The 12,220-nt window shown below is 39.8% G+C and overlaps 1 protein-coding gene across 1 annotated transcript in view; it reads left to right on the top strand.

Annotated features, from left to right (window-relative positions):
- The window catches only part of rab26 (RAB26, member RAS oncogene family), a 53,123-nt gene extending 41,306 nt beyond the window's left edge, over nt 1-11,817 (top strand). The window contains exons 4-7 of the mRNA XM_079659668.1: nt 1,171-1,236; nt 2,051-2,107; nt 3,428-3,504; nt 7,982-11,817. Coding sequence (XP_079515794.1) covers nt 1,171-1,236; nt 2,051-2,107; nt 3,428-3,504; nt 7,982-8,084 — 303 coding nt within the window. The 3' untranslated portion in view covers nt 8,085-11,817. The remainder of the gene's footprint in view (nt 1-1,170; nt 1,237-2,050; nt 2,108-3,427; nt 3,505-7,981) is intronic.
- The last annotated feature ends 403 nt before the right edge of the window (nt 11,818-12,220 follow it).

Below are 12,220 nucleotides of genomic sequence, written 5' to 3'. Positions count from 1 at the left end.
AACACACACAAACACACACTAACACACACACATACACACACACACACACACACACTAACAAACAAACAAACAACCACACACACACACACTAACAAACAAACAAACAACCACACACACACACACACAAACAAACACTCACACTCACACACACACACGAACAAACAAACACACACACACACACACTAACAAACACACACACACATGTTTTGTGACAGTAATTACCATAACTGAACTGATTTCCATAATCATGCCGGGCTAATTAGAAACATGAAAGTGTGGCAGCTTCTCGGTTCGAATGGAACTGACTGCAGACTGCATTCATTTTCCGTTTTTAATGTTGACAAACGGTCGAACACGAGGCACAACAAACTGCATGTTCATATTATGGGGAGATATAACAATACATGAGGATTAAATCCGGTTTCAGGCAGAAACACAGAGGGATGTTATTTTATTTGACATGGTTTTTTTTGTATCTTCTAACAAATATGTTTATATCTAAAACACAATTGGCTTGGTGGCTTTTTTTAGTTTCTGCAGACACACAACACAACACAGACAATCCAGTTGACAAAAGGATAACATGCATGTAAAATATATTAAAATAAAAATACTAAAATAATATAATTAGATAAAATAATTAAATACAAATACAATTAATATAATAAATAAACTAGATACAAATTAAATTCAATATAAAAATAAAACAGAACATAATAATACAAACATTATAATAATATAAAAACATATAATACAAAATTATTAATACAAAAACATTAAAACAAATTCAAAATAATAATAAATCATATTTAAAAAATAGAATTAAATAAAACTAAATACAATAAACGATATGACCCAGGAGGATGTTCAAGGCAAGCTTGATTAAAAAGACTTACTCTACTCTTAAATGTGCAGCATGTTAGGAGAGGATCAGAGTATCAAAGCCCCCCCCCCAGAGGCATTAAGGACTTTTAAATCTGCTCTGGTAATACAGAGACTCTGCTCTAACGGGATGAAGATGGATGATAGAAGAGGAGAGGACGAGATGGACCACAGCTACTGGATCCATCTCCTCAGCGCTTTCTATCTGCAGTGATTTCTCCTCCTTTCCTTTCCTCAGCCTGGACTCCTTTATAATTCTCTCTCTCTCTCTCTCTCTTTGGTCTGCAGGCCTGGCTGACGGAGATCCATGAGTACGCTCAGCAGGACGTGGTCATCATGCTGCTGGGTAACAAGGTGAGAGCTGCCAACAGAGGGAAGGACAGATGGAGGGAGGAGGGAGGGAAGGAGGGAGGGAGGAAGGAGGGAGGGAAGGAGTGTGAGGACAGAGTTATAGATGTGTCTGAAACAGAGGTCACAGAGTTCATTTATTCAAGTACTGAGTAGATGGTATAGGTATTTGTACTTTTCTAGTATTTACAAGGATTACCAGGAGGGATCATTGAGGGAAGGGAAGAAGGGATCATGAGGGAGGGAAGGAAGGAAGGAAGGAGGGGTCAAGGAGGGAAGGAGGAAAGGAGAGATCATGAGGGAGAGAAGGAAGGAGGGAACATGGATGGGGGAAGGAAAGAGGGATCATGAGGGAGGGAAGGAAGGAGGGATCATGGATGAAGGGAAGGAAGAAGGGATCATGGATGGAGGGAAGGAAGGAGGTATTGTAGAATCACAGATTATGGAGGAAGTGAAGGAAGGAGGGATCATAGATGGAGGGAAGGAGAGGGAAAGGTATGAGGTTTCAAGGAAGGAGTGAAAATGGAGGGAAGGATCCTGAAGGAAAGGAAAGAAGGAAAGGAGGAGGGATGGTGTAAGTGAGGAAGGCTTTGTTGTCTTATTGGCTCTTTCTGTGTGTGTCTCATTTGTTCTCACTTTCTACAAATGAAGCTGATTACGATGTCGTTGTTGTTTGCAAACATAGCAACAAGACGGCACAAAGTGATGAAGTGCGTGAACACGTCCAACATGGACGACTCCCTGCTGTGAATGTCCTCATCATCTACTCACACTCTCAGGACGTCTTACTGTTTATTTCTGTGTGTCCAATGTATCCCAGGTTGACTCATCACATGACAGGATGGTGAAGAGAGAGGAGGGGGAGAAACTGGCCAAGGTGAGCTACACACACACACACACACACACACACACACACACACACACACACACACACACACACACACACACACACACACACACACACACACACACTAGGGCTGTCCCGAATACCATTTTTCGGGCTCCGGATATTCGGTAGTAATCAGCAGCGAATATTCGAATATTCGGCCCGCGCGGGGGTGTTGCGTAGTATTCAGCAGGGAACCGCTTCAACACGTGTATTTCGGTTTATTCACGGAATTCATTTTGTTATTCTACAGTATTGTTGTTTTATAGTTATTTGTGAATGTAACCCAATTTGTGTTCTTTGAAATCAAAAAAGATATCGCATTGTGTTTGTTACTTTCGTTGCAGTTGATATCTTAAGTGTAATTTGGCTTGGCTTCCTATTTATGGACATGCTTTTATTTTGAAGGAGAGGTAGCGCTGTTGACAGGAAGTTGTTGTTGCTATGGAAACAACGTGGCTGAGATTAACGGAGAAAAGTAATATCTACATATAAAGACGGAGAAAGTAAACTATAACGTTTATGGTTAAGTGTGAGCACCCCCCGAAGAGGCACAAGCTCTTACGTTGATATTGGAGATTTCAATAAATTCAATTTGAAAAAAAAACGGGGAAAAACCAAACAAAACGAATATCCGAATAACGAAATTGAAACCCGAATAGTACTCCAACGAATTAATATTCGGATATTCGGGTACAGCCCTAAAACACACACACACACACTGAATCTGACACACGTTAGGAGGATAAAGGACACTCTGGACCCTGAAACCCCCCCCCTGTACCCGCTGTGTCTTGATGAGTGTGTAATTGTGTATTCATGGAGGCGCATCATGTTGTTCAGAATAATGACGGGGGGGCTTGCTAACTTAATTTTCGCTCAGATAAGCTCTAAGAGGCGTGTTAGAGTAAATAGGAACAGAAGCGCTGCAGCTGTGAAGTAAGAGAGACACGCAGAGAGAGGATATTGACACACACACACACACACACACACACACACACACACACACACACACACACACACACACACACACACACACACACACACACACACATGTAAACAGATTGAGATTACTATACCCCAGAGCATATTTCATCGACTACAGAAGTTACGTATGGAGAAACTACTTTTTGAAAGTTTCGCCACTAATCAAAACACATGTGGAGTTATTGGTATTGATCAGCAGCTCTCTCATCCCTCTCTGCCTACTTTAACACACACACACATGCAAACACACACACACACACACACACACACACACACACACACACACACACACACACCTCATCATAGAAGTGTTTGTGTCTGCAGGAGTTTGGAGTGCCCTTCATGGAGACGAGTGCTAGATCTGGACTGAATGTGGAGCTGGCCTTCACTGCAGTGGCCAAGTGAGTCACACACACACACACACACACACACACACACACACACACACACACACACACACTGGCAGAGCACACTCACTCTTAAGACCTTGAGGAACTGTCTCATTTAATTTCCATGAAGTATAAAGTGTAACAAGCATCGTGTTATTCAACTTGTTCCAGAAGTTGTTACTCATTCTTCAGATTGGAAATGTTTACGCATTCAACTTCTCTAATAACGACTTAATGTTTGAGTGTAATGACCACTATCTAAAAATAACTTTAAAAACATAACAACTTAGTAAGTAGGCTATCTCAAAATAATGACAACTTAGAAAATTTGAAACTTTCTCACAATAATGACTAACAATATTAAAATATTGCCTTAGTATCTGAAAATAATTACTTAAATAAGTATTTTGAGATACACATTTGTAATTTTGGAGAAACCAGCTCGAGATCGCTAGAATTTGAAAATACACAGCCGGAAAAAATCTGCCACTTCCTTACAGAGCTCCTCCTCCAACACACACGAACGCGCACATGACCAATGAGGGCACGAGATAAGTTTGTGCACAGATGGAAGGCTGACAGGCAGGTAGGCCATCCAGTTACTTTAGCCGGCTCAGATGATTGGTCGTGCTTTTTACAGCGCTACGGCTTCCACAGATGACATTTTTTAATGGATTTTTTGTCAAAGCACTTCAGATATTCATTGCTATCGGGATGTTGAGAGCATTCCATGGAATATAACAAAAAGTGTATCTCGAGCCGGTTTCTCAAACTTACATACCCCACCTTTAAGTAAATCATTATTTCTAGAAAATGTCTCTAAATCTTGAGATACTAATTCATTATTTTTAGACACTGGGTCATTATCTGACAAAGTTTATTGTTATTCTCAAATTACCAAGTCATAATTTCAAGTAAGCTGGTTATTATAATGACTAACATGAGCTTTCTTATATATCACAAGTTCAAATCGTATTCCTTTTACTCGTGGAAATAGGCTTCCATAGCTATAACAGTTAAGGCTGATGAACTCCATCAACACTGAATACAGAGGTCTGATCAGCTAACATGGGTTCGCTGGTATCAGATTTGAGTGTAAAGCTATTTCAGTTCGTTTGGATCCAGTTTCAAAAACAGCGTGAGGTAGAGCAGGTGTATAATTGAGGGCACCTGCAGATGGAGGAGCTTTGCAACACCTCCACATGTGAACAAGTTTAAAAGCTGAGAGCAACAGAGCTGAGTCTGGTAATGATAGGAGAGAGAAACTGTAGTGTCTCTACTTTAAAGAGTCCTCTCCTGCTGATGTTCAGGTGTATATCAGTATGTAGTGTCTCTACTTTAAAGAGTCCTCTCCTGATGATGTTCAGGTGTATATCAGTATGTAGTGTCTCTACTTTAAAGAGTCCTCTCCTGCTGATGTTCAGGTGTATATCAGTATGTAGTGTCTCTACTTTAAAGAGTCCTCTCCTGCTGATGTTCAGGTGTATATCAGTATGTAGTGTCTCTACTTTAAAGAGTCCTCTCCTGCTGATGTTCAGGTGTATATCAGTATGTAGTGTCTCTACTTTAAAGAGTCCTCTCCTGATGATGTTCAGGTGTATATCAGTATGTAGTGTCTCTACTTTAAAGAGTCCTCTCCTGCTGATGTTCAGGTGTATATCAGTATGTAGTGTCTCTACTTTAAAGAGTCCTCTCCTGCTGATGTTCAGGTGTATATCAGTATGTAGTGTCTCTACTTTAAAGAGTCCTCTCCTGCTGATGTTCAGCTGTATATCAGTATGTATTCTCTCTACTTTAAAGAGTCCTCTCCTGCTGATGTTCAGGTGTATATCAGTATGTAGTGTCTCTACTTTAAAGAGTCCTCTCCTGCTGATGTTCAGGTGTATATCAGTATGTAGTGTCTCTACTTTAAAGAGTCCTCTCCTGTTGATGTTCAGGTGTATATCAGTATGTAGTGTCTCTACTTTAAAGAGTCCTCTCCTGCTGATGTTCAGGTGTATATCAGTATGTAGTGTCTCTACTTTAAAGAGTCCTCTCCTGCTGATGTTCAGGTGTATATCAGTATGTAGTGTCTCTACTTTAAAGAGTCCTTTCCTGCTGATGTTCAGGTGTATATCAGTATGTAGTGTCTCTACTTTAAAGAGTCCTCTCCTGCTGATGTTCAGGTGTATATCAGTATGTAGTGTCTCTACTTTAAAGAGTCCTCTCCTGCTGATGTTCAGCTGTATATCAGTATGTATTCTCTCTACTTTAAAGAGTCCTCTCCTGCTGATGTTCAGGTGTATATCAGTATGTAGTGTCTCTACTTTAAAGAGTCCTCTCCTGCTGATGTTCAGGTGTATATCAGTATGTAGTGTCTCTACTTTAAAGAGTCCTCTCCTGCTGATGTTCAGGTGTATATCAGTATGTAGTGTCTCTACTTTAAAGAGTCCTTTCCTCCTGCCTGGGAAAGACTTGTTGTTTTGTTTTGTGGGCAGGATTACGGACAAACGACCGGCCAACATATAATTAAACGTTGTGAAAGGGTGTAGCATGGACTAAGGAAGAACCAATTTAATTAAAGTCTCGATATATGAATTATTTTCAATTATGGGAACAACCTTGCCGGAGGTCTGCGGTGTCCAATTTTTTTTCATGTGACTTACATTACAGCCATGTTTTGATGATAGAAAATGTCAAACCTAGACAGAGAGTCAGCTGTTAGCATGAGATCAGTATCAAGCAGAACATCTACTGGTCTTATATTGTTTAATAATGAGGATGCTATTTTGAGTTTGTCTCACTGAGATGTGTAGCGTTGGACAGTGTGTGTGGGAGTCGCTTTACATTCATAGCTTCGTTATGGAAACAGCATGGCATGAGGCTAAGAATAGCACGACAGTCTGGCACACAAAACCACACAGACACAGAAAATGAGATCATTACTTATCTTATTTCTGTCCTTTAGCTCAGTTTATTAGATTGTATTGAGTGATTAAGTGATAACAGGACAGGTAAAGACATGGACACGGTCATGTGTGTGTGTCCTGTGTTTCATCTGAACAGTGGTTGTGTGACATTGAGTCATAAATTCAGGCTATGGGATAATATGACATAAATGCACATGTCATACAAATATAGCATAATGAGTGTTGTCCTGCTTATTGATAGAGGAGAGGGAGAGCAAGAGAAAAAGAGATCAGATCAAATGGACACAATTGTGTTTACCTTTAGCTCAGATTTTTTAAATGTTCTGCTTTCTCCAACTTTTAAATGTTAATGTAATATTCTATGGAAGAAAACCCAGAGCAATGTATTACTTCTCTCCTTTGTCGCCATCTAGTGTTAGCAGAGTTTAAGATTCAAGATTCAAAGATTTAAAGGGGTCCTATTATACTAAATGTTCAGGTGTATATCAGTATGTAGTGTCTCTACTTTAAAGAGTCCTCTCCTGCTGATGTTCAGGTGTATATCAGTATTTAGTGTCTCTACTTTAAAGAGTCCTCTCCTGCTGATGTTCAGGTGTATATCAGTATGTAGTGTCTCTACTTTAAAGAGTCCTCTCCTGCTGATGTTCAGGTGTATATCAGTATGTAGTGTGTCTACTTTAAAGAGTCCTCTCCTGCTGATGTTCAAGTGTATATCAGTATGTAGTGTCTCTACTTTAAAGAGTCCTCTCCTGCTGATGTTCAGGTGTATATCAGTATGTAGTGTCTCTACTTTAAAGAGTCCTCTCCTGCTGATGTTCAGGTGTATATCAGTATTTAGTGTCTCTACTTTAAAGAGTCCTCTCCTGCTGATGTTCAGGTGTATATCAGTATGTAGTGTCTCTACTTTAAAGAGTCCTCTCCTGCTGATGTTCAGGTGTATATCAGTATGTAGTGTCTCTACTTTAAAGAGTCCTCTCCTGCTGATGTTCAGGTGTATATCAGTGTGTAGTGTCTCTACTTTAAAGAGTCCTCTCCTGCTGATGTTCAGGTGTATATCAGTATGTAGTGTCTCTACTTTAAAGAGTCCTCTCCTGCTGATGTTCAGGTGTATATCAGTATGTAGTGTCTCTACTTTAAAGAGTCCTCTCCTGCTGATGTTCAGGTGTATATCAGTGTGTAGTGTCTCTACTTTAAAGAGTCCTCTCCTGCTGATGTTCAGGTGTATATCAGTATGTAGTGTCTCTACTTTAAAGAGTCCTCTCCTGCTGATGTTCAGGTGTATATCAGTATGTAGTGTCTCTACTTTAAAGAGTCCTCTCCTGCTGATGTTCAGGTGTATATCAGTGTGTAGTGTCTCTACTTTAAAGAGTCCTCTCCTGCTGATGTTCAGGTGTATATCAGTATGTAGTGTCTCTACTTTAAAGAGTCCTCTCCTGCTGATGTTCAGGTGTGATAGAGATCATGTAATGCGTTTAGTGTTTGTTGATTGTTATTCCTGAGCTATTAGCTCAAATCTGGCATAATTCATCTCTTCTCTTGTTGAAATAAATACATAATAAAAAGATGTCTCTTTTCTTCAGAGAGCTGAAGCACCGGACCATGAAGGAGCCCGAGGAGTCGAAGTTCCAGCTGCAGCAGTACGTCGACAAAGAAATGAGGACCGCCGGCTGCTGCCGCACGTAGACCACATCCTGTGTGTGTGTGTGTGTGTGTGTGTGTGTGTGTGTGTGTGTGTGTGTGTGTGTGTGTGTGTGTGTGTGTGTGTGTGTGTGTGTGTGTGTGTGTGTGTGTGTGTGTGTGTGTGTGTGTGTGTGTGTGTGTGTGTGTGTGTGTGTGTGTGTGTGTGTGTGTGTGTGTGTGTGTGTGTGTGTGTGTGTGTGTGTGTGTGTGTGTGTGTGTGTGTGTGTGTGTGTGTGTGTGTGTGTGGTAATTAACCTTCTAGTCGGGGAATTACCTCGACATTCTCAGTGTTTGTAACATTTCTATCAATAAGCTCCCAGCCCACCTATCCTCTGCAACTGTGAATGTAATATAACTACTATATACATGCCTGCACATACGCATGTATGTACACACACACACACACACACACAGACAAACACACACACACACACACACACACACACACACAGTACATCAAAGGCTATGTTTTATTTCACAGCTCTTTCAATCCATGTTTCCATGAGTTTGATGTAAATATTTTAAATGTTATTTTGTTCTCTGAAAGATATGTAGTTTAGTAAATGCCTGTCATGTTGAAACAGAGATATAGAGATATACATCTCATTAAAATATATAAATAAATAGATCTTATTAACACATTTGTACAGATAAGTTGCACCTAATGTAAGCTGCCAAATGGCCCGATGTGCTTTGTACAGGATGTCATATAATAACAGTTTGTAATACTTGTACCTGTGACCATTGCTATCATTTACTGGCTTGAAATATCATTTGAGCTCTTCACCTTTTATACACAGAATCCTAAGTTAGAAATCAGTCATGTGAAGAAATGTCAGATTAAGAAATCTCTAAGATCATCTTAAATGTAAAACACAATATCCTCAGCACAGAGTCCGATTTTAATAACAATTTCTAGCACTCAACGAAAAAATACAGAAAGCATTGTGATTGTGTAATCTGGCCTAAGTCCACTTTGTTCTGGAGCTTTCTACCACATCTCACTGTCTTCATCAGCACGTGGAGTCTATCCTTAACCCTTATGTTGTGTTCGGGTCTCCCGTGACCCGTTTCAAGTTCAAATTATATAATAACTACGCTCTAGTGTTTTGAATCTGAACGAGGCTTCATGATATCCTCTAACAGATATATAAACACTACAAAACAGATTTTGACCATTTGAGCCAAGTCTGAAGGTCTCTAAAAAAAAGTGTATCATTTGGTGTTGGGGTCTTAGGAGACCCAGCAGCATGTTGTGGGTCAGTCGGGGTCAAATTTGGCCCAATCAAGATTCATCTTTGACTTTAGACACCCCTCCCCCACCCCCTTCATCCACTGTAACAATAGAGTGGCGAAGTCCCGCCCATCTACTTCCGACCCGTGGGACCTTATTTTGGAAAAAGTTTGTATTGAAGTCAATGGAGAGAGAAAGATTATCTTTCGATCCCGTTTGAATTGTGTCACGAATTACACACATGATGTTTTTCAATCTTAAAAAATAATTTCCATGTCAAAAAAGTCACAGTTTGTCGTAAAACTGTTGAAATATAAGAATATGAAGAATACGCAACTAATAATAATAATAATAGATTTAATTTTTTAGCGCTTTTACAGGTGCTCAAAGACGCTTTACAGATAATAGTGAAGAAAGAAAGAAAAGAGAAGAAAGGAACAACAAATAAATATATAGTTAAAGTTAAAGTCAAATAATAAAAAAATTCAAAAAAACAATCACACATGAAAAGCCAGATTGAAGAGGTGAGTTTTTGTGAGTTTTTTGAAGGTGGTGAGGTCGGTGCAATCTGATGAGTTGTGGGAGTGAGTTCCAGAGGGAGGGGGCAGCGACGGAGAAGGCTCTGTCCCCCCAGGTCCGGTGATTGGTGCGGGTGGGGATGGATAGGAGGTTGGCTTCTGATGAGCGGAGGCAGCGGGAAGGGGTGTGGTGGTGCAGCAGGTCTGTGAGGTAGGGGGGGGCCTGGCTGTTGAGGGCTTTGTAAGTTACTAGAAAGACTACAAATCCCAGAATCCCGGTCCCGCATGCTGGCTCTTACGGAACCGACTGACTCCCCTTTGTGTGTACAGCTCTCAACATGCACAGACTTGGAGTGATTTTCACCTCTTTTAATACTTTCCGCCTCATTCTGAAAGAAAGAAGATAAATGTGCCAACGTGACGGCCGTCTGGGTGTGTGGTGCGAGATGGGAGATGTAGTTCATTGAGCGGTTTCACACAAAAAAACATTTTAATTTTCTTGACTTACAACATTATCTTTTAAATTGACAAACATCATATGTATAATTCGTGGCACAATTCAAACGGGATCAAAAGATAATCTTTCTCTCCCCATTGACTTCAATACATACTTTTTCCGAAATAAGGTCCCATGGAGCTCCCCCGGAAAGGGAGGGACTTCGCCTCTCTATACTTTGTTCGCAACATGCACCTGGTCCCCACTCCCTCTGCCCCCCTCCCCCCACGGGAACTCAACCTTTCTCAAAGAATATGTACACTAACACTTGAACCTGAACTCACACATGCACGTGTGCAATATGTGGTGTAATGAGTTTTGGGGCCATAAAATACATTAACAACAGGATTGTACGGTTCTGAATGCATAATAAGTTAGTTATGATGTAGTTAAAACAATATTGGATGATAATCATTTGACCCGCAAACACCATAGCTTTCGAACACAACACAAGGGTGCATACAATATGAATTCAATAACCGTCAAAGCAACCTTACATTACTTATTTATTTAATATCTCAAAGAATGTAATTCTATATATATCCGTATCTCCAGATGAAGACGAAGGCATGTGTTGGAAATCTCCAGGAAAGGTAGAAGGTGGACTTTGAGTCTGACTCTACTCTGTGTTTGACCGATGTTGGGAGAAATACGTAATACGTACTTATGGCACCAAAGAAGGAAAGGTGTGTTTCGTTGTAGAGATCATTTTTAGCATTTTCTTTTATTACAGATACAGTAACACTGTTTTTGTGAAATATGGTCTTTACTGTTATTCAAAAATAAATAAATGTTCAATGTACAGTAAAGTTAATTGTTTGCCTTTGGAACCAGAAGTTATTTAAATAATTGTTACAGTATTAGTCCTCTCCTCTGTCCTCTCTTCTCCTCTCCTCTGTCCTCTCCTCTGTCCTCTCTTCTCCTCTCCTCTCCTCTCTCCTCTCCTCTCTTGACTTTGAGTCGAGACAGCTTGTATTATTCTTCACTTTTTGTATATAAACTGTTAATTTTCAGCTCTACATAACATTGTATTATTATTTAAAACTCCTACAGCAGACATCTTTTTTTTATTCAGTCTTGTATTTTTTAAATGAAGATAAGACAAATTCGGAACATGTGTGAAATTTGAAGTTTGTCTCAACATATTTCTACTTGTTTTCCCTCCTGAGGTTTTTACAGTTATTATCAGACCTTTGTTTATCTGCGTTTCACGGGCATTTGAATGTTTTTAGTGAGATGTTTTAACAAAGATTGTTTCACACTGCTGTCTGCTTGTGTTACAAATATTAAATGAAATACACAGATTCACCCGGCTGAACTAAATGACTATACAACAACTCTTGATATACAGATTTTGCAATAGATTTTCAGTATAAATCAGACGTTATTAATGAATTGTCAACTTGTAAACTGTATACTGTATTTGAACTGAAATGATTTGTATTGTATCATCTCCAGTGTTCACAATAAAGATAAATAAACCATGAATGACTTGTTTTTTACTTGACTGACACAAACGTGAAGCTAACATGGATGTACAGCACCACCATGTGGCGGAGTCGTGTCATTACAACATTAACTGTGACGATATCTGATTTACAGCTGAATAACAACACAGACAAATGTTTCGCTGTCCTCACCTTCTTACACTTCTCTCCAAGCTGTAGTGCTCCTAATCATGTTGGAAACATCTGAAGAAACATTGACTCAGGATCAGCAAAGAATAAAGACTGGATTTAACTGGTGAAAACCTCCATTCATATCAGCACATGGAGAGGAATCGTACACTTAGAAAATTGTTCACTCTTGACTTCTCTTCCTTACAGCACCTAGGGCTTTGCTCAAGAGGGTGTATTACGAAATAGGGAATGAGTAGTCTATGCTTGTCTTT

The sequence above is a fragment of the Notothenia rossii genome (genome assembly GCF_949606895.1).
Source record: "Notothenia rossii genome assembly, chromosome: 11".
NCBI lineage: Eukaryota > Metazoa > Chordata > Actinopteri > Perciformes > Nototheniidae > Notothenia > Notothenia rossii.
Note: the sequence above shows the minus strand (reverse complement) of the source record. Positions and strands in the feature narration are given on the sequence as shown.